This window comes from Cyprinus carpio, chromosome B16, assembly GCF_018340385.1.
Source record: "Cyprinus carpio isolate SPL01 chromosome B16, ASM1834038v1, whole genome shotgun sequence".
NCBI classification, from domain to species: domain Eukaryota; kingdom Metazoa; phylum Chordata; class Actinopteri; order Cypriniformes; family Cyprinidae; genus Cyprinus; species Cyprinus carpio.
This window is the reverse complement of record NC_056612.1, coordinates 25,888,275-25,912,372: the sequence shown is the minus strand read 5'-3', so window position 1 is coordinate 25,912,372 and position 24,098 is coordinate 25,888,275. Positions and strand designations below refer to the sequence as shown.

General features: G+C 33.3%; 2 protein-coding genes across 4 annotated transcripts in view; one reads left to right on the top strand and one right to left on the bottom strand.

The window, feature by feature from the left end:
- The window catches only part of LOC109068518 (raftlin-like), an 86,940-nt gene extending 74,124 nt beyond the window's left edge, over window positions 1–12,816 (top strand). For all 3 annotated transcript variants that reach the window (XM_042741728.1, XM_042741729.1, XM_042741727.1), the window contains exons 8-10: window positions 3,020–3,123; window positions 7,693–7,768; window positions 10,458–12,816. In XM_042741728.1, coding sequence (XP_042597662.1) covers window positions 3,020–3,123; window positions 7,693–7,768; window positions 10,458–10,943 — 666 coding nt within the window. In that variant the 3' untranslated portion in view covers window positions 10,944–12,816. The remainder of the gene's footprint in view (window positions 1–3,019; window positions 3,124–7,692; window positions 7,769–10,457) is intronic.
- A 7,653-nt stretch (window positions 12,817–20,469) lies between these two features.
- LOC109056324 (H-2 class II histocompatibility antigen, A-U alpha chain-like) lies at window positions 20,470–23,861 on the bottom strand. Its single transcript, XM_042741726.1, has 4 exons — window positions 23,449–23,861; window positions 23,058–23,315; window positions 21,729–22,013; window positions 20,470–20,737 (listed from the first exon to the last, which is right to left on the bottom strand). Exons 1-4 carry the CDS (start codon window positions 23,546–23,548, stop codon window positions 20,604–20,606), a joined length of 777 nt encoding a protein of 258 aa, XP_042597660.1. The 5' UTR covers window positions 23,549–23,861; the 3' UTR covers window positions 20,470–20,603.
- Between the last annotated feature and the right edge of the window lie 237 nt (window positions 23,862–24,098).

Below are 24,098 nucleotides of genomic sequence, written 5' to 3'. Positions count from 1 at the left end.
GTGACCCTTGATTTGTCTGTATGTATATTCAGAGCCAGTGAGCAATGGACTTTCATAATAATAAAAAACTCTGTTAACTCTGTTATATATACAGTACAGGTCAAAAGTTTGGAAACATTACTATTTTTTATGTTTTTGAAAGAAGTTTCTTCTGCTCATCAAGCCTGCATTTATTTGATCAAAAATACAGAAAAAAATGTAATATTGTGATATATTATTACAATTTAAAATAATTTTTTTTTACATTTATTATACTTTAAATTATCATTTATTTCTGTGATGCAAAGCTGAATTTTTAGGATCATTATCACATGATCCTTTAGAAATCATTCTAATATGATGATTTATTATCAAAGTTGGAAACAGTTCTGCTGCTTAATATTTTTTTCAGAACATGTGATGCTTTTTTTAGGATACTTTGATGAATAAAAAAGTAAAAAAAAAAAGAAAAAAAAGAAGAAGCTATGGTTTTTAAAATATAAATATTTTGTAATAACAATATACACTACTGGTCAGTAATTTGGGGTCAGTAATTTTTTTCTTTCTTTTTTTTAAATAAAAATCAATACTTTTATTCAGCAAGGATGTGTTAAATTGATAAAAAGTGAAAGTAAAGAATATTATATATATATATATATATATATATAGAATATATATATATATCTATATATATATATATATATATATATATATATATATATATATATATATATATATATATAGAATATATATTATTAGATTTTTTTTTTATTTTGAATAAATGCAGTTCTTTTTAACCTTTTATCCATCAAATATATTAGACAGCAGAACTGTTTCCAACACTCATAATAAATCAGAATATTAGAATGATTTCTAAATGATCATGTGATAGACTGGATGTTACATGTGACACTGAAGGCTGGAGTAATGATGCTGAAAAATTCAGCTTTGCATCACAGGAATAAATTATTTTTTTAAAGTATATTCAAATAGAAAACTAGTTTATTTTAAGTTGTAATAATATTTCACAATATTACTGTTTTTTTCTGTATTTTTGATCAAATAATGCAGGCTTGATGAGCAGAAGAGACTTCTTTCAAAAACATTAAAAATAGTAATGTTTCCAAACTTTTGACCTGTACTGTATATTATATATATATATATATATATATATATATATATATATATATATATATATATATATATATATATATATATACATATACATATACATATACATACACATACATATATTTATATATATATTATATATATATATATATATATATATATATATACATATACATTTTATATATATATATATATATATATATATATACATATATATATACATACATATATATATATATATATATATATATATATACATACAGGACAACTGATTACAATATGTAAATACAATAAATTAAAAATCATTTATCATATATTACTTATTCCTTCTATTTTTATAAAGTACTAATATATTATATTCTTTTTATTATATATACATGTACATAAGTGATGCCAATATGTACTTTAAATACAGTTGACTAAATGAAAATGTATCTTTCAATCAATAAGATATATGTATATCAAAAATATACATATTACTTATTCTTTCAGCTTTTTTAAGTATTAAAATATTTATTTTATTATATACACACACAAATAAGAATATATAAATACAATGAATGATAATGATTTACATAGTTACAAACTATATATATTCAATAATGTAAATATATATATATATATATATATATATATATATATATATATATATATATATATATATATACATACATACAAAAATGATACATATTAAAAACTTTCGATTCTTTAAATAATCAATTATAGATATTATAATATAAAATATACTATAATTATGCACAGTTTTTGAATGCATCAAAACAATTATAAAGAATAATACTTAAACCAATCTACCCAATTTTACCCAATGATTGTGTGCGCGCCATGTACTTTTTATGCATATGGAAAGTTGTCCAAAACAGCCACTTATTATTTCAGTTGCTGTCTTAAAAGGCTGCTGTCTCTGTAGGCAGTGGACAGGAAGTCAGCTCGCTGTTTTTAGAACAGAGCCTCTACACTGAGAACCCTTCAATTCTGCCTCTCCGGTGTCATCATGTTTTCTACTCTGAACTTTCCACAGTGACTCATGTATAACTGTATAGCGCATTCGTGCCAAAACCCATGGCATATTATTGCAAGTGAAGCATTATCATGTAGCACTGTCTTGTGTTATCATTATGAGTGTGTGTGCACATGGCTGACACGCGACATGGTTTCCTTTTGAGGACAGGTGCCGTTAAACCGCTGTGACTTCCTGCAAGCTTCTCCTGAAATGAGGGTACAAGCGTTCTCTTTGAAACCACAGTACAACCCCTAACTGCTCAAAACAACCCTGTTTGATTAACGCTGCTCTCTGAATCCCACAGAAACACATTCACGAGCTCTTCATACAATACAGCTTTTATTTTAACATCTGTTATACTACCAGAACAGATATTAAACCTTCATTTTGATCATTCAGGATTTAGTCCCTGGGGTCCAAGTTTCAAGTAAAGTTTTTATTTATTTTTTTCTATAAAATGACATTTCTTATTTTTACCCATAGTAAATGAATGGGTAAATATGGTAAATAGGATTTGTTTTCTATCATGCTAAACCCACATCCTCAGTATATGACACATTTCTGATTGTATGTCTAAATAAATTATTTTATTTTATTATGAAACTTCCAAATATCGACAAGCAGTTTTTTTTATTTAGAAATTGTGTTTTTGAACCTTTAAAAACTTGTAAATATGTGAATGATTAAAAACACTGCTATTAAGTATCTAAAGAAAACGGCCACACAAATGCAATAGAGGGTGCGTATAAACAGAGTCACCATATAAAATGTTTTAATATATGCCTTAAGACTTCAATTGAAAGTCTAAAATCAATTGTTTGCTATAAGTGTGACTTTTCTCTCTTGAAAGCATTTTTTTCCCCACTGTAACCCTTTTTGTCTTTTCAGGGTTTACAAGTGAAGACAGACTATATTCCCCTGCTGCAGTCGCTGGCTTCATTTGGATGGAGACTCACTTGTGTGCTGCCTACACCCATCATCAAGACTAATAGGTAAAGTTAATGTCTTAAAGTTCATTATTACTTAACTTCTAGGTTCATACAGTTTCTGAAACTGCAAATATCAATAGAAAAAAAAAAAAACAATGTTAGTGTGCAATATCAGTTGAAAAAGCTTTAAGGAGAATTCACTGGAAATAGTACACTATCCAGACACCTTTATACAAGGATTTGGAACACACTAATCCAAATCTCACTATTTGTGCTATATACTACATGAGATTAGGATTAGTATGCAAATTGGAGTGCAGCCATAGACTTGTGGTATGTTCAGCTAGACTTCTAGCACTATGGCAATTCACACTCACTGACAGCGATTTACTGCAAGACAGAAACCAAAAACCATGCATTTTGTATGAAAGCTGGTGATCTGCAGAAACACGAGCGATCACTGGGCATTCAACAAAGTAGAGAAAAATTAACTATGCAAATGCTAAGCAAAGCAATGCAACAAGTACCAATGGGAATGACAGCAAAGGTCATGTGATCTGTCTGCTGTGAGATAAAAAGTGTGGTGAAAAAAAGCAAAGCATGGAAAATATGCAAGGAATCAAAGTGAGTTTGATTCATGCATTGATAATCATGTTCATGATATGATGCACTGCCATAATTTATATTCAACACACTTTCCTCTGCAAAATGTTCATAGTGGCAAGAAATATGATTACATATTAAAAGAGGAGCTTTTAAATATATATATATATATATATATATATATATATATATATATATATATATATATTATACATGACTTATATAACATTTAAACTTGACTTATAAATAAAATGTAAATTATTATTATTCTATTTTTTTTTTACATAAACTTTTATATATATATATATATATATATATATATATATATATATATTATATATATATATATATATATATATATATATATACACACACACTTACATGAATATTCTTCAGATATTAAATGTACACACACACACACACACACCCATATATATATATATATATATATATATATATATATATATATATTAAATCGCATCCAACATATTTTTCTCTTAAATATATACATGCATGTGTGTGCTTTTATATTTATATATTCATATATATATATATATATACACATAAATATACACAGTACACACACACACATATTATGTAAACAAAAACTTTTATTTTGGATGATTTATAAAATTGACATTATTTCTCTATTTCTCTCAGTGATGTTAATTATGTATTATTATATTCCAGTATATTTATTATTCTTACACATTGTCACTGATTTTGTGTATAGTTATATTCATTTTGTATAAGATCATCTTGGATTAATGTTATGACCACGTGCTTATTTCACTGATCCCGTTAGAGTATCCAGCAGTACAAAAACCAACTACAAACAATAATACGACTAGGTTTTAAGTCTTCCAGCATGAACAGGCTTTAGAGGTAGGAAACATGAAGCCATCAACTGATTGTGTGTAAACATCTCATGTGGCATCATTTCCAGCATCAAAACCAATGGTACAGCCCACACAGAGTAACGGTACGTCCCAGACTCCAACTGTGACGAAGTGCTCGGGGTATAAAGATCTCTGTGGGCCTCATGGAGTCAGATGTAATGACCGGCACAGAACTCCACTGTTTGCTCGCCGTAATGGAATGTCAATACAAGCTAACTGATGATTCCTGTAATGGCGAGCGGAAGCTTCCGGCGATGTCGAACTGAAGTTCAGCATGTAATCTCCATCTGTCATACCCACGCCTGCACTGGGCTGATCTCGCCTCGGCCTTTCTCTCACACGTCATTCTTCTATCCGTCCTGCAGCCCCTGCTGATTAATTACGGGCCTATTTTAAACTTTCACAAAATGCCACAACACACAACAGCAGCAGTGTGGCTAATTAATCAAAACGCTGTCCTAGATACTACAGAACCATCACTTTTCAATGTCTTGGAGACGGCTGGCCTTGTTTTCCTGCGAGGCGGAGCATAACATGGTAACATGTGGGTAAAACTCTAGTACTATGAATACCAGTGTAATATTTACTAATACAAGCTACTATTTTTAAAAAGTTAACTATCATTCAAAAGTTTAAGGTCTGTAAGTTTTTTTTTTTTTGCTTGTTTGAAAGAAATTAAGACTTTTATTTATCAAGGATGCATTACATTGATCAAAAGTGACAGTAAAGATATTTATGTATAATGTTATACAAAATTCCATTTAAAAAATGTTGTTCTTTTGAACTTTTTAGTTATCAAATTATCCTTGAAAAAAAAAAGTATCACGGCTTGTACAAAAATATGAAGCAACAACTGTTTTCAACATTGATAATAATCAGAAATGTTTCTTGCATATTAGAATGATTTCTGGAGGATCATGTGACACTGAAGACTGGAGTAATGATGCTGAAAATTCAGCTTTGCATCGCAGGAATAAATTACTTTTAAAATATATTCACATAGAAAACAGCTATAGTTGATCAAATAAACACAGCCTTGGTGGCTTCTTTTAAAAACATTTAAAAATGACAGACAAAACTTTTACTCTTACTGCAATTGTTTATTTATTCATTTTCAATTAATAGTTTTATTTTTTTTTTTTTTGCGATTAATTTTACAAGCAGTATTTCACCCCAAACTGTCATGGCAATGGCAAACCTATAAATCCTTAAAAATTAAAAAAAACATGAAAAAAAAAGAATGAAGATTTCTACACTGAATATTTTTATGCTCAGCTCTAAAATTCTTTGCAAGTATAATCTCTAGTCTAGAAAATGACAAAAAAAAATTCCTCTAGTAATCACAAACAACTAGAAGTCATCTTGCCAAACAAACAAGGCTATTCCACAGCACTTTTCTGAATGCAGATGAGTTTGTTTGTAATCTGCACTGTTATATTTCCACACTTCTCACTGCTATGCATCACACCGTACCGAAGGCTTGTACATTCATTACATTCAAAATTGCTGAAGTTACCATTCAATTAAGCCCTTAATGATGGGGGTTGTATAGGTGGCGTGTGTCGTCCTCTATAAAGCAGAGACACAGACTAGTTTAGATGCTGGCGAGACTGAAGACCAGAGCTGTAATTTCAGCGACCAGCCACTCGTTTACATTTTAATGGACCGAGGCTTGCAGGAATCCATTTTTGCCTCTTTGATTTAAGCAGGAAGCACTTGAATAAATATACAGTTCCTTGACAAGCAAGAAAATAGGAAGTGGGAAGAAAAAAAGCAGGGCGAATTAGACATTTGGTATTGATTGCCAGCTTATGCCAGAGATGCAGAGGCCCATTTGATGCAAGAGATTTATAGCAGAATCATAAAGAGAAACGGGAAGCATGAGAGAGAAAGAGACTGAGGCTGTTTAGTAACACAACTCCATCTCCACTGAAGATTAAACGGCTTATCTGAACTGTTTAAATGTGGTTTTACACCAAACACGCAAAACTCACAGCACTCTATGTTTGCTCGATGATGTGAAACTTCCTTCTCTAAACATATTTGCGATAAGGCCCTGACAAGACAGCAAGAAAGAGAGATTAAGTCATCACAGGATTTCACAAAACAGATATTTTGTTCATCCCTTTCAATGCCGGATGTTTCCACTGCCCTCACAGCTAAAAATTTAAACAGATCTCCAAGTTTTTTTGTTTTTTGTTTTTTTTTTCACCATCCAGCATTATTGGAGCTATAAATACAAGATGATATGCTGCATATCCAAACACACTCTATTAAACATGGAGCAACTGCTCTGCAAAGCACCAGGCAAGATGGAAAAAAAAAATGAAACTAGCTGGTCATTTAAATTTGGTTTAAATCAAAGATGCACAAACCAGGGCCATCAATGCCACTCATGAAAAGGCGGGAAATAGGGGGAAAAAAACATGCCACTGATACATAATTTCATATCTGATTTATTTTTTACTTTTTTTTTTTTTTTTTGCATTGAATATACAGAATATCATTTATAATATATAATATATATAATATTAAACATAGCTTATTATACACATATATATTAAATATTTAATATAATTATGTGTAATATTTAATATTATATTTTTGTACTTATATTCTCTAAATTTAATGTATTACCCATTCACTGCAGATGATCCATACATATTTCTTCAATATATATATATATAAATACATATATATAATACATATATATATATATATATATATATATATATATATATATATATATACACACACACATACATACATGAATGTGGCGTGCATTGCAATATAAATTTAAAATATATTAATAAATGTTATATGTTATATAATACTGTATAACATGTAACAAATATGATATGTGTGTGGGCGTGTACATGTATTGGATTTATTTATTTTTTATTATTATTTACAGAATTAAAATACAATACAAGTGTTATTTTTGCTCTTTGTAGTAAAACGTTTATATATATATATAAATAAAAGTAAATGTATATAAATTATATAAGACTTGTGTGTGTATATATATATATATATATATCTGGTCCACCTCTGGAAAGTTAGATTATTATTGTTTAAAGTATGATCATACCTGGATCACAATCTAAAATGCTTTGTCTCTCTTATCCAGTGATGGAAGTTTGGCCACCAAGCAGATCGTTTTCCTCCAAAGACCAATGTTGGCTCGCAAGAAGAAGGAATCCAAGGTGTGTGACCTCTTATTCCAGCTGCATTACTGACATACTGCTGTCAATTACATACACACACACAGTTAATATCATGTTCCTCACATTCTCTTTGCTTCCCGGCTGAAACATCTACGTACAGTAGTTTGTGTCAGCAGCCAAAGTCACACACCAAGTGTTTTTACACTTGGGTCAGTGCAGGCATCAGGCATTTCTTTAAAGCACCACATAAAATGGGGCAGAAAGCACAAGATGCTTGAACAGAACAATGCATAATTTAAACAAAGATTTAGCTCCATGTCACTTCAAAGAAAACCAGAGCGAGTGTGCGCTTAGTGGGTGTTACTGCGTGTTTGGCTTTCCTGATGATATTTACTTACACGCCAGTGTTGACTTTTTACATTTTTTGGAAAGAAAGGGCCAAAGCAAATGAACTGAGCGAAGCTTTAATCAACCCGTCACACTTTTCATCAGTTGTATATGTAATTCAATATGGGAATTTGTATTCACAACCATAACAGAGGAGAGAATCTAAATTAACTTTTTTCCGAAAACAAAAATGTCATGTGGCATGCAAGGCTTGAGCTTCCTGTCTCATACAGCTCGTGGTTGCATGAGGACACCACAGCTTTGTGTGTACTGTTTTATGTAAGCATCATCTCTCATATTCACAAGTGCAATACGACAACAATCAGTTTCATTAACTCCACTTGAAGAAAACAAGCTTAAAAACTAAAGTTAAAAAATACTTTATGCAAATGAAGGACAGAAAAGTGGCAGTCGGCAGCCAATCACTGTGAGGAGAGGCAGTGACGTCTGTCATACATGTTTCTACTCCTGGAGTTTCAGTGCTTAAATGGATAAACATGGATTTATTGTCAGTTTGTTTAATAATGATGATGCCGGTTTGCTATTTGAACAGGTTTAATAAAGATTACAAAAGCATAAAGCATTTGATTATATAGTACTATATTTAATTCAGATTTGAAATGCACACACACCCACACTTTTGAAAGAAGTCTCATATATTCACCAAAGCTGCATTCATTTCATAAAATCCTTGTTGAATTGAACTTCTGAATGGTAATCTATCACAGTTTCCACAAAAATAAAAAGCAGCAAAAACTTTGTTTTCAACATTGATGACCATAATAAATGTTTCTTAAGCAGCAAATCAGCATATAAGAATGATTTCTGAAGGATCATGTGACTGAAGACTGGAGTAATGATGCTGAAAACTCTTCTTTGCACTACTGCTTTATATTTTATATTCAAATCAAATAAATGCAGCCTTGGTGAGCAGAAGTGACTTCATGCAGGTGTTTATACTTTCTATGTGAATGGTTCATGCTTCCTCAGATTGATTATTAGTGATCAAACATTATCAAAATGATCTGGGTGAAGGTCTTCTGACTTTGGGTTAGTTGTGGTGGAGCATGACAGGTTTTTGACACTTACTTCACACAGTACAGTCCTAACTGACAGCGGCACAAACTCATTCACAGGCGGCGTGACCGAAGGTGCTGCTGCCAGTGTTTCTGTATGAAAGCACCTGCTGAGGCACCATTACACGTCTAATCATCCTTATTACACGCTTCTCTGGAGTTTTTGACTTTAATTAATCAATCGTGGCATCCAATGATCAGAAATTTCCTAATATGTGACCTGAAGCACAAAACCAGTCGCTGGGGTATATTTGTAGCAATAGACAGCAATACATTGTATGGGTCAAAATTATCGATTTTTCTTTTATGCCAAGAATCATTGGAATATTAAGTAAAGATCATGTTCCATGAAGATGCAGTACACTGACAAGCTACTACTAAATATATTGTAGAAACTTAATTTCCTGTAAACGATTTGTATCGTGAAAAGCTCTATACAAATAAACTTGAATTGAATTGAATTTTGCATCTTGCCACCCAGTTATCGATTATTGATTCACCTCAGGTAACCTGAATATTGATATTACCTTAATAATTTTGCAAATATCTAAAAAAAAAAAATTAAAAATCTAGTTATATCAGTTGTTACTGGAATATATATATGTGTAGCTATCAGTGCCAATCCTAGACTTCTGGGGGCCCTACACAAAACTGTGTCGAGGGGGGACGAGTTGTCTGTGTTCACTCCGTCTTTAAACACGCTCATGGAAAGCACTTGAGAAACGGTGTCTATTCTGTGGCTCGGTGCGCTTTCAATTCTTTTTTTTTTGTCTCGAGGAAAGACACTGAATGACATTCACGGTACATGATTAGACTGATTTTTACGTAGAAAGGGCAACAGTGCACCACATTAAAAGAAATGACATAACCGCTGGCCAAATTCAAAAACAAAACTAAAATTAAATCATCTTTGAGAGCAAGGGGGACCCCTGGTGTTTTTTGGAGGCCATACGCAGCTTGAGTACTTTGCTTATACAAGTTATACATTTAAATACAAATATAGGCTTATATATTTATATAAACACTATTGCAGTGTTGTTTTCTGAATAATTAATAAAAATGTAAGTCAAAAAAATTAGACAGTACATAAACAATTTATCATGGAAGCAGTGATTCATAAAATGATGATCAAATGATGAAGCAGCATTTCAACCAAGCATACTTTTGTTATTTTAAAAAAGGCAATCCATTAAATATTTATCTGTATCTCATTGCCTCTCCATAAAAAAGGTACTAAGACTCCCTGTCGAAATTTTCTGTTTCAGAAAGTCATCTTTAAAGCACGGAACAAGTCCAACAAGAACACGGTCAAAGACGCACCAAAGAACAAGAAGAAGAAAGACTCCACGCCCACCGTAGAGAAAGAGATAAGTGATCAAAAGCCCGGTGATGGAGCTGAGAAGAGCGCTGAAGAAACAAATACAAGTGTGAATGAACGACAGGAGGAAAACCAGAATAATGAGACTGATGCTGAAGTGCAGAGTGAACAGAAAGAGGACAGAGAGGAAGGGAACGAGACAGAGGAAGGGATGGTAGGAGCAGGCAGGGAAAAACAAGAGGCGGTGGGCGGAAATAGCAAGACAGACGGAAGTGCTAAAGATGAGGTAGATGTTAAAGAGGAAGAGCATGGCGTGAAAACAGAAGCTGAAATGGGGTCGTGTCAAGACAAGGCCTCACCTACTGCACAAGAAACAGGACGACAGGACGAAGAGGTGGACAAACAGGAAGACAGCTCAGCCAATCAGGATTGAGGACGCGCTCACACCCACCAAGCCAATGGAAGTGGACCTCTGAATGTTCTAAATGCTACCCTGCAAAAAATCTTTTTGCTAATCAATATTTTGTCTTGTTTTCCAGTATCTAAACACCCTTAAAACAAGTTCAATATACAAAACAAGAAAGCAAGAGTTGTTTTATTGATCTTTAGATACTCAAGACAAAACTACTGGCTGATGTCCCGTGGCTTTTGGTTTCAGACAGGTAAACTGTCACGCAAACACCTCACCTGACATTTCCACCTCTTGTTACCAATGCTGAACATTTAACTCACCGCTGGTGAGCAAGCGATAACATCCCTTCCCCATCAATGAGCCGAAAGGACTCCGGTATCCAGTAAGAGGGAGGAGAGATGGGAAGAGATTGTTATCGGTAAATGCACTGGATGGGAAAACCACAGTAATATTTACTCAATGAGCCCAGAGGGCCGAGACAGACTCAAAGACGGCATCTCAGACGCGCTCCGAGGAGAAGGTTACTGTTGCGAGAAGCAATCTATTGTGATGTAAGGTGCATATGTTTGTGTATGTTTTTGTTTACGTTTATATTAATATTTCATGTCACCGTACAAACAAAAGAGTAAGATTCTCGAAATTTAAGAGAAGATTCGCACCTGGCAGAGAAACATACTGGAATATACTATTAAGTTTTTTGTGCAGTAATGGTGACTTTTTGTTGGTTTGGTTGTTAGCATTCATAGCGGATCCACCGCTGGTTTAAAGGAATAACTCGCATAAAAAATTTAATTCTGTCATCATTTACTCAACCTCATGCTGTTTCAAATATGTATGACTTCATGGGAAAAGTAGGATACGTGAATGAAGACTTTGTATGGAAGCCAATTTCTGCCGCATAAGAAAAACAAGACTGCATTAGAAATAAAAATTCATCATTCTCAGATAAAGTCAAAATTATGACACCCTAAGTCATAATTATGAGATAAAGTGTAGAAATTGACTAACTGTCCACACTGAAAAGTAAAACTCATAAAAAGTCAATATTTTGACACACTAAGAAATAAATAGTAGAACGTTCTATAAAAGTCAACACAGATTAAAAATGCCATAATTCTGACATTATGAGATAAAATGTCATAATTATGACATAAAACGCCATTATAAGTGGGTCATAATTGAGAACCATGCATAATTATTATTTTCTTATAGCGTGGAAAATGTTATTAATATAATTGTATCCCATAATTTTGACATTTTATGTCATAATTTCAACATTTATCTCAATTATTATTTAGTATATCATAATTGTTACTATTAATCTCATAATTATGCCTTGTGTCAATTTCAGCCCATAATTCTGATATCATTTTTGTCACAATGATGACAATTATGTCATAATTATGATTTACCAAAGCATTTTTTCTTCAACTGCAGAAATACTTTTGAGCTCCATAAATGCTTTAGAAAAGTAGTCCATTTAATTAGAAATATATTATTTGCCCAATTTTTGTGGGCATAGAACATTTTTATGCTCATTAGAATATTGTATTGTTAGTTTAGCCACACGCTTAACTAACAAATTATCCATTAAATGCTTGATTAAATTATGACAGAATTATCATTTACAGGGTGTATTATTGCTTTTAAAAGAGGCAGATGGCAAAAAAAGTGTCTGTTTTGGGCTTCAGTTTGCTTTTACTTGCAGACAATCTGCTCTAGCTCTAATACAAACATTTTCAACATTGCTCTCCGAGGCAATAAAACATCACAAGTGATTTTGTTTGAGAAAGTCAACACCAGAAAGATGAGATACGCTCATGAACAGATCCTTTCCCTGTTTTAATTGGCAGACGACTAAGGGGCTGTTCACACAGGACCTTTCTCTTGTGTTTAAAACAGCAGAGCGCAACAGAAGGTCCATTTATATGCACATTAAATCCCAGACACTGGCTAATGTTCACCTCAAGATGTTCATTCTGCCCCCACGATACATCTGATGGCCATGCTTTAAAACTGTCAGCGATTTGATTTGTAACTAATGCGTAAACATGAAATCAAAATCAACCCAATTTTGTTAAAAATACATCAAATTACAGAAATAAACTTGGAAAAACATGCCACTGATGTGCACATATGTGCCTACTGCACAGACCGAAATGAAAAAATATAGAAAAAAAAACATTTTTTAAGAATATTTCACTGCACAGAATTCATAAAGATACTGACAGTTTTTATTATGAAAATTGCATTTTCTGAGGAGGATGTAATATGAGAGTGAAACTTCACGGTGTTATTATACAGACCGCCGTCGCTTTTCAATTTGCATGAGAAAATAAACGGATACGTGGATAATCCATAACAGAATGTTGTGATGGGATGGAGGGGTTATTTCATGACAATGATATTATTACCCTGATCTTCTGGGATGTTTCAGATTTAAAGTGAACAACAGAAAATGAGGACGGTCGGCGGGATAATGCAGTTACAGGTTGACGCGGTTCTTTGGCTTTTATTAATGAAGCGAATGTCTTGTATTTTAGAAATCAGATCCCTTAATGCAGCAGAATCACAAGACTATGATTTCAGATAGAATGTATTATCCTGTCTGACTCATGGCTTTTCATAGAAATTAATATATAATATAAAAGTATTATTTGACGTATTACTTTTCAAATAAACAACTACTTGGTAACACATCGTGTTTTTATATCAGAATAGGCCAAAAAGCATTTAGACACTTAAAGTTGTGTTCACAGTAGTGAAATTTCCGTCACTATCGACCAATGAAACCCAGCTCACACAGAAATCACTTTCAAACCAAAAAGGATGCGTAAAATCTTTGAGCTTGAACCCATTGAAATCTGCATGGGGAAATCTTTCGCCCTCACACAAAATTCCTGATCGCATAGAAATGTCATTGCATTAGTTAAAATATCAAACTAAGTGACATTTATATTAAACAAAAGAGCCCATTTAACAGGGAACGTTATCAAAACATTCTGGCAAGGTTCACTTAATGATATGAACTGACATTATTCCAGTAACGTTAATAGAACGTTCATTCCAAATTATCTGGTGATTTTATGTTATCAAAATGTTAGCGCAAAAACATCATACATTCTTTATGGATCTCTTTTCAGAAAACGTTTTAGTTGGACGTTAATCTAACATTTTTAAATATTACTACTTCAGCGAACATTCAAAAGTAACATTCCCATAACGTTTGTAAAATGCTAAAATGTTCCCTTAACATTCACATTACCAAAAATGTTTTTAAACATAAAAAAAAAAAACTGGATGTGAGGAACATTCATGAAACATTCCAAGAAAAAAAAAAGATTCATAACTTAATGGGACCGTTAAAAAAGTTCTTAGAACATACTTTGATAGCCAGGAGAGCGCAAGCAAACTTTACAAGCAAAATATTTCACAGAAGGATGTTTGAAATGACAAAACAATAATTCAAAACAACTTTCTGGTCGTCAAATGTTAGTGGGAAGAATCCATCATGCACATCGTGAAATGCACATTTAGGTATGGTCAACATTAAAGGGTTAGTTCACCAAAAAAAGGAAAATTATAAATTATTCACAAATTATGTGTTTTTGTAAGAAAAATATCCATATTCAAATAGTAAAAATCACTTTAATGTAGCTTGCACTAACAGACGTAACCTCATACGTCATCCGCCTGGACCTGCTTCCGTTTACAACAGCAAGCGCAAGCGAAATTAAAGTAATTATTACGTTTTGAATATGGATATTTTTATTACAAAAACCCATCGATTTGCTACAGGAGGCCTTTGTTCACCCCCTGGAGCCGGCTTTATGGATGAATGCTTTTTATTGAACTCCTTTTGGACTGAAACACCCGCTGAGTGGCATTAAACAGCTTGAAGATCAAAGACAATTTTTAATATACAACTCCGACTAGATTCGTCTGAAAGACGAAAGTCATATACACCTAGGATGACTTGAGGGTGAGTAATTCATGGGCTGATTTTCATTTTTGGGTGAACTAACCCTTTAACATTAACGAAAATTAACGATTTCACTCATGATCAAGTTGGTTGCTCAAATGTTAAAGTGACTTCTGTGTAAGCAATAATTCATACTCATCTCTACGCTACTTACAATGAATAGACCCCTTTTTACACACAAAATTTCACTACTGCGCCTTTAAAAAAACAGACATGGTCTTTTTGATTTCATGCTGAATTTTGTGCCCACTGTACACCTCACCTGAGCAACATCTGTGTTTTCATTAAGTCAGCATTGTTGTGTTGGCGTCTGGCCGTATTTATAATCTGGGTTCACAACGCCAGGGTTTTCCAGCATGTGGTCTTGAGGGACGGCGTGTGTGCGGTTCTGCATTAGCTCTAATGGCCAGAGGGGTCACGTTTAAAATCATAATGGCTTTCCCGCTCCCCCCTCCTGCTGGGACAAACATCAGAAAGTACATCAGCCTCCCAACTCCCTAATAAAAGATGCCGTTTTCAATCTGTCCGCTTACGCTTTAAAGAAATTCATTATGCACTTCCCTCTTACACGTCGGCATTCTCGTTCTTTTTCAGAGCGATTTCTGACATGTTGTCATTATAATTGTGCTTTGTCACAGTGCTGTAGCTGGAGGGGAAAAGCCTTGTTTATTGTTTTAATACATGGGAAAGACAGAGCTGCTCTGACGATTCAACTAGAGACAAAAAGACATTCTGATCAGATGTATTTTTCAAGCATTGCTTGTTGTGTATCACAGGTGGAATCTGTAGACTTTTTGAGGCGGTAAAATCTGTGGATTGTGTTAAACAATAGCGGCAAGTTCTACAAAAACATTCAAATTAGCCAAAACACTTAATAAAGAAACAGACAGTGTGTAGAAGTTTGTGAATGACGGGCATCTGTGGGCGCTGATTGCGTGTGGGCCTGCTTATCACTGACAGATAGCAATTATGTTACAGTATGTGCTGGTATGCATATTGCTTGGCTGTCAGCATCTGCTCTGATAAACTTGGCTTATCTAGATTGAGTTCTGCGAATGTGTTCGGAATGGAATACTAGTGTACTGCATACTGCACAGTATATGCTGTATGTGAAACAGCATAAAATAAAGCTAGAAGCTTCAGAGCAAAACTGACTTAAACTGAGGTAAATCAGTTACACATGGCCTTGAGTGACTTGCTGCTTTTATAAGAGCAAAAATCACTGTCAACAGCAGTATTTGGTAACATCTATTAATATTACTCATTGGAAATGTAAATTTATGACATCGAGTTAAGTGCATTGCATGGTGGGGTATGCATTATGTACACTACTGTTCAAAAAATATTAATACTTTTATTCAGTAAGGATGCATTAAATGATCAAATGTGACAGTAAAGGTGTTACAAAAGATTTCTATTTTAAATAAATGCTGTTCTCTTGAACTTTCTTTTCATCAAGGAATTCAGAAAAACTAAATCTATCATGGTTTCCATAAAAATATTATGCAGCACAATTTTTATCATTGATTAGAACAAGAAAAGTTCTTTGAGCAGCAAGTCAGCATATTAGAATGATTTCTGAGGGGTCATGTGACACTGAAGACTGGAGTTAAGATGCTGAAAATGCAGCTTTGTATCACGGGAATCAATTACAATTTTAAAATACTTTCAAATAGAAAACACTTATTTGAAATACTTTACAATATTGCTGTTTTTACTGTATTTTTAATCAAATAAATGCAGCCTTGTTGTAGATGTGATAGACATCTTTTAAAAGCATTTTAAAAATCTTCAAACTTTTGAACAGTACAGTAGCATACATATCCATGTATATGCACGTGCATTCAGATAATTATGTAAAAATATTAGTATAATAGTATGCTTTTTCAAACACAGCCATTGTTCCTAACTCAAACCCTGTTAAACAAATACACACATCAGCTACATATTTCTTAAAGGCTTTGAAGGTTAAATTATTATTTCTATGTAGACACACTTTATGTGGTTTAGCTAGCTGGCAGTGATGAATGGTGAGTGTGTGAAAGTAGCATGCACGATCTTTACCGCCCACTGTCCACCGAGCAGATTCAAATGCACACAATAGCAGCATGACATCAGCAAGTTATGGATGGTAAGTCCGGTCTAGGTCCGCAGGGTCAGTCGGATCGGTTGGCGAGGCCACGTCAAACGAGCTGTTAGGGGAAAAACAAGGTTGTGGAAGAAAGTAAGGCAGGATCAGCAAAATAATGCTGAGTAATATTTACCCTCCCCTTAGTATTGACAGGGTGACCCGTGACTCATGCAGCAGTTGACCTGGTCCGCTGTTGTTTTGCTAAGAAATGTGCCAGTTTATTAGTTATATAATGGATTTTAATATCCTACAGTGGCAGGGGAGGATCGTTGTAGCTACTAATGCACATTTAAGCACGTGCACCTCATTTTGTGGTCCATTTACTGACGGTTTTCTTGCTTTTCAGAGAATAAAAGTGTCAAACATGCTACATTTCCCCTCTCAACCAAGCACGCTTGTATATCTCAAATGATTTTGCCATTTCTGCTTCCATATTTTTGCAGGTCGCTTCTTTGATTGTCAGCCACTGTTGTGCCATTGTGAACATTGATCAATGTTTTTCATCGTTTGTAAGGACAAGCAACATGATAATGTCATCTGTACAATTTGTATAATATAATAAATATGATTTATATTTGAGTTGTTTTGGAGGTTTTATTTGCTGGATTATCTGTCAGCTTCTTTATTGCTTGCCAAGTCTCAAGATAAAACTACTGTTTCTAATAGAGGCAGTGCACAGGTCATATTTCATTTAAAAAACTAAATTATATTTGGCAATTAAGAAAATGAAACCTTATGTTCAGAATCATTAAGGGTTTTTTTTAGCATCAAGGCACTAATTTCATGACAATTAGGTGCATTTCTCCAAATGATAATCTAATGAGAATCATCTTTGAGAAAAATGTTAATTACAAAAAAAAAAAAAAAACTCCTCAAACTTAAAATGTCTGGACACATTAAGGTAAAGGGAATGTGCTTGATTGTAACCATGTGTGCAAAAAAAAAAAAAAAATCATTATGGTCCTAAAATATGTTTTTTTTTCATGCAAGTTGTAATTGCATGATTTTAGGGTGAAGCGTGAAGAGCGTGTTCATGACAGATGTCATGTAGAGAGACCATTTAGATGTCATAATGAACCTAGCAACATTCAACAAGTCAGGCTGGATTTCAATTTATACACTCGTGTTCTACAGGAAGGTATATGCCTTTAGTCTATATTTTAAAACCACCATTAATGGCACACAACATCTTGTCATATGCTTGTCATAAAAATACAAAAACATATATATATGGTGAAAATGTACTCACCTTCAGGCCATCCAAGATGCAGATCAGAACTGATTTTAGAGAAATGTAGCATTACATCACTTGCTCACCATTGGATCCTCTGCAGTGAATGGGTGCCGTCAGAATGAGATTCTAAACAGCTAATAAAAACATCACAATAATCCACAAGTAATCCACACAACTCCAGTTCATCAGTTCACATCTTATGAAAGAAAACGCTGTGTGCTTGTAAGAAACAAATCCATCATTAAATGGTTTTAACTTTAAACTGTTGCTTCTGGACAATTTACGTCCATAATCCATAATAACACTTATTCAAGTCCATCTCCTGGTGTCCTCTCACATCAAAATCCATGGACATATTTGTTTTAAACGGTTTTGACTTAAGCAAGCAGTGTTTGATTTGTGCATATTTCTCTCCTGATTCACAATGAGACGTCATTTTCACTGTTATTGACAGAGGACTATTTTAGTTTAAAGTTAAAACACATTAATGATCAATTTGTTTCTTACAAACATGCAGCGTTTTGCTTCACAAGATGTTTATAGATAGACTGGAGTTATGTGGATTATTGTGATGTTTTTTATTAGCTGTTTGGCCTCTCATTCTGACGGCACCCATTCAACAACGTACCATAACGTCAAACATATGGCATTACGGATGGTATCAGGTACGCAGTGCCTCAGTCCTAAACAGCTCTGTCAGACTAACCAGAAGCACATGTGAGTAAATCATTGGATGGTGTATAAATGACCTCCATGAAGCTCTTTGGGACACAGACTATAAGCACAAACACAGGGACTCCCACAGCACATGAAATCAATGCCGCTTCCATTACCAGAAAACGCTAATGATACTTCAGTGATGTAGAGAGACGAGGACGATGAATAATGTATAGATGTTATTTAATGTGCAACATCAGAGAGAGCACCATTAACTTGCCATGCTGTCTTAAAACAGACCACATTTTAGGATTTAGATAAAGGGGGGAAAAACAAAATGACAGTACAACCTTGGATCTTTGGAGTAACATGTCATGTTTGTTTACTCAAGCCAAATCAGGTAACAAACCAATTATGCAAATCTAAGAATGCAAAGCCTGATTGAAAGTGCACAGTGCCATCTAGTGGTTCGTGCATGTCAGCACTTCACCTGAGACCAAAAAAAAAGCTACTCCTGTAAATACAACAGTATATGAATATGATGGTAATCATCCGATATCATTCAAAAGTACCACCACATTACAGTATTTCCATCTAATGCCACCAGTGTGTAATTTTTGCATGCATAATAAACATTAATTTCTTCCAAGCCTCTTTTCCACTCAAATCTTCTGATGAAATTGAAGTTTTTGCAGCACTTCACATCAGGAATCACTGCAAACGTAAACACGGTCTAGGCGGATTATCCAACCCTCGTTTAATTAATGCAATTAAGCTTTGCTCTCCCCGCATGCCTGCTTATCTGCTGCTGTCAGAGCACGAACTGTAAATGAATTAATTACCTCGATCTGCTTAGTTCATAACGGCAATCTAAACTGAAGGATGAATATGCATCAGCGTAACTGCGATGCACCACAATAAAAGAAACTGTTTGCACATCAGTGATGATACGAGAGGTGTTATAGAAATCACTAAAGCAGTAAGAGCGAGTCTTCAAATGGGTCATTTTTTTGTAAATATATAAAAAATATTTTTAAGTGAAAATAGGGGTGAACTTGAAATAGCCTAATTTAAGTTACATTCAGTTTATAGGCTATTGGTGGGATTTTTTATTTTTTTTTATTTCCCAGATGAAACAAAGATGCCATAAACTGGCGATTTATTTATTTTATATTTTCTTTCTATAATCTAAAAGTATAAAGAAAATGTTTAAAATGGTGAATTTATAGGTTAATCCTGTATGATTAATATTACTTTCCATTCTCAGCTTTTGCAAGGTTGCCCTTGCTATAACACCTGAAAGAGCTACAAAATAAAATAATATAATGTAAACACAAATAAAAATAACCAAATAAATATATTAATAAATATGAATATTTTTGCTATTAATAAATTTCAAGGTTGTCCTTGCATATAACACCTGAAAGAGCTATCCACACACACACACACACACACACACACAAAAGTAATAAAATAAAAAATAATACAAATAAAATACATATATAATATATTAATATTAAGAGGCAAATTAGATTTAAAAAACTCAATATTAAATAGTCACATTTATTAATGTTAAAAATCAGAATAAACAAATGATTTACAGTCTGATAATTTACAAAGTTTGTGCTAGAAGACCAGAAGGCTGTCTGAGTTTCTGAGTGCAGATGTTGTGAGAGATCATACAGCCCGCAGCTCCATCTTGCTCATTACGATTATAAAGATTCCCACCACAAATCCCAAAAATCCCACAAGAATTCCAATCACAAGCACTGCCGTCTCAACCTCCTGAGAGTCTTCCGGCACATCCACCTCTGTGGGACACAGACAGCAGCACATCACCAGCATGAAACAGCATCCAAACATCTCAAATATACAGCAAAAGATTAATATTAGAAATAAAATACAAAAGTCTTTCTAGTATCCTTTTGCTTCACAAATGATGTCTGTGCATTATTCTGCACCTATAAAATCTGTTTATTTTTATTGACTACTAATGAAAATAAATATCATGCAAATGTAAAGGCATTGAGGGGGCCTTTTTAATACATTTGGGTCTTAAAATTTTATTTTAGTTTAATAATAAAAGTAATAATAAAATAATATAAAAACAACATTCTTTTAGTTCTTACTGATGAATTTTTGACTCATGTTTTTGCTCAGAAATGTGCAAATAATAATAATAATAATCAACAACATGGATTGTTGTATTCCTTTGCTTCACAAAATTGTCTCAAGTGAAACTGTATATTATTGCACATCTATAAAATCGATGTATTTTACTGAATACTAATGAAGCAATAATTCATATTTAATAATAAATAAATAGTAACATTTTTGATTAAATACAAAGGCAGCAAGGAGGCATTTTTAACCTTCATTTGGGTCTTACTTTTCTGTTAATTAAAAAATAAACTAACAAACATACTACTACTACTACTAATAATAATAATAATTTATTATATTATTACAAGTATGAAAGTATTATAATTATTACTGTGTACAAAAAGTTTTAGAATTTAGCAAAGTATTTAAAAAACATAACAAAAAAAATTCAATATGCTATTAGTTCTTCATGATGAATTTTTGACTTGATTCCTTGGTTCCCACTGCACAGAAATACACACAAAAATAAATAAATAATAATAATAAAAAAAATTCACAAACTTTGCTTGAAAAAGTCAGTTTCTTTGGGTTAAGAAAAGGAACAAACTGTGGAAAATTGTCACACACCAAGCTCAGTGTTGCATGTGGTTGGAAATCTTTACCCAACATGTGATATTCCCACAAAGGAGAACTGCTCACCCCAGAACCTGGTGATGTCCCGCTCCAGTCCTCTGTGTCGCACGCTGCAGGTGTAAATGTCTCCCTGCTCAGGACGGAAGTTCAGGTAGGAGAACAGGCGAAAGCTGAAGTCTGGGTTGGAGTAATACTGCGTCTCACTGACGTCCTGCTCACTCACCAGCTCTCCATTCCTCGTCCATGAGACGTTCACCGGCGGCGGGTGGAAGTTGGTCACTGAGCAGATGAGGGTGTTTTCAACACCAAGCTTCACGTCGCTCTTGGTGTACAGCTGTGTGGATGGAGGAACTGTGGACATATTTAGGGAAGATATGACATAACATTTGCGTGTACTTAAAGCACTGTTTGTGTGTTTGAGCATAGGGCGGGACTATCTGTAGCTATGTTTCCATTCAAAGTTACAAATGAAACTTTTGCGCAAAATTGGAATATTGCATAAAACATTTGCAAATAAAGCACCGTTTCCATCCAGTGAGTTGAAGAGAACAAAATCATCAATTCCTGATTAACTTGCGCTAAATATCATGAACTGTATATACTAATGTATATATAATTTTTGTATACAGTAAATTATAAGCTTCAGTCCGTTGGTTGGTCAAGTTTTTTGCTGTCCCATCGCAAAGTCCTTTTGTCTTTTTTGAAGCGTCTTAAGGAATTTATCTGGTAAAAGTTTTTCCATCGTAGTTTATGTGCATGTTTTCTTACAGGACTAGACATTTATCCTACTTAGTTGAGCGCATACGTTTTTTATGGACTTTTTTGGAATTTATGCACATCTTGTCATTTCCATCCAGTGTTTTTTTATGCAATATCCCAAATGAGAAATTAATGAGAAATTGAGAGCAAAATGGGCTTACTTGTTATGAAAATCTTCATCATAGAATAAAAAGGTCAAAAAATAAGTCTTGAGTATTTTTTTTTTTTTTTACTTTTTATGCAGTTGTGTGCTTTTATAATTTTTATTAGGTTAGGTTTTTTTTTTTTTAATGCATATATTACTTTATACTGTTAATTTATTTATGTTTCAGCTTTAGGTTTAGTTCAGTTTTTATTTCCAGTTAATAATTTTAACTAAAATTCATTTTTGCAATACATACAAGTAATAAGAATTTTAGGGCAAGATGTGCTTAACTGTTATATAAATCATCATAATACAAAAGAGCCATAAAATATGTTTCATTTTCTTTTAATTTTAAGGTAAAAGTTGCCTTAAACATGTTTTGACAGGCTGTATTAAAAAGAAACATAAAATATTATATATATACAGTAATGCATTGAATAATTTAATCATGATTTTAATCATTAGGATTTCTATTCATATGGAGATTTTACCGATGGATTCAGGGGGATTTTTTTCTCCTGTGATACAGCGAGGAATATTGTAGAAGCAGGTGCCGATGGAGAGGTGTGCTAGAGAAGGCAGATTGCGGTCGAGGGTCCAGTCGCCTGCAAACTCTGGCAAACGCTGTTTTGCTGTGTAATCATTAGGATCAACGTGCCAGAGCTCCTCACCGTCAAACTCCAGCTCAAAACCAGCGTCCATCATCTCTATATGACAGTATGTCAGCTGACGCATTAAATGCTTCACACCTGAGGGAGAAAAACCTTCTGTTTAACCATCAACATAGAGGATTAGAAACAATAAACACAATATCAACAAGAACAAACTCAAATATCAGTCCAGCAGGTTTAAAAAGTAGTTATAAGAAGATGAAATCATTACCTTGAGCTCTTGAAAAACTCCAAAAAACGGCAAACGTGAAAAACAGAAAGATCAAGCGGCACATTTCAAGGCCATCAGCCGAATGCCATGAACGGGGCATTTACTGGTAATATTTACTTCCTCCTCCAGTCATTGTTGTGCACAGTATGGTTTCCTCATGCCTTAGAAACTAGAGCACTGAATTCAACCAGCTAATCAGGTTTCGCTTCTTTTGTGATGCATGAAGCCACTGTATTTTTTCTGTAATAACCACTGTGCACTGAACAACAGGACCAATGATCATAGAAACATTTGGTGTCCAGTTCATTAAGAACATGCTCTGAGCCAGTAAATCAAATTACATTACATAGTCTTTTATATGATGCATCAATCAACATATTCAGTGATTTGTTCCAGTTGTTAATGACAGGAATGTAAATATAGTTGATAGTATAGTTATATGATAGGATAGAAATATAGTATAGTTGAAATATAATAATCTATATATATATATTTTTATATTATCTATAGAAATATAGTATAGTTGAAATATAATAATCTTCATTTATTGTTAGACATGATAAAGGGATAATAATAATTGTATCTTAATTTCATTTTCAAATCAAGTTTTTATATTGTTGCGAAAAAAAATCATGGGAAGTCCTTAAAGC

Bases quoted from the DNA above. Each gene is read 5' to 3' on its own strand.
- LOC109056324 (XM_042741726.1), bottom strand. From the start codon at position 23,548: ATGCCCCGTTCATGGCATTCGGCTGATGGCCTTGAAATGTGCCGCTTG. The intron at 23,316-23,448 runs GTAATGATTTCA...TTTCTCCCTCAG, and splicing joins GAGTTTTTCAAGAGCTCAAG to GTGTGAAGCATTTAATGCGT. The intron at 22,014-23,057 runs GTAAAATCTCCA...ATATGTCCACAG, and splicing joins AAATCCCCCTGAATCCATCG to TTCCTCCATCCACACAGCTG.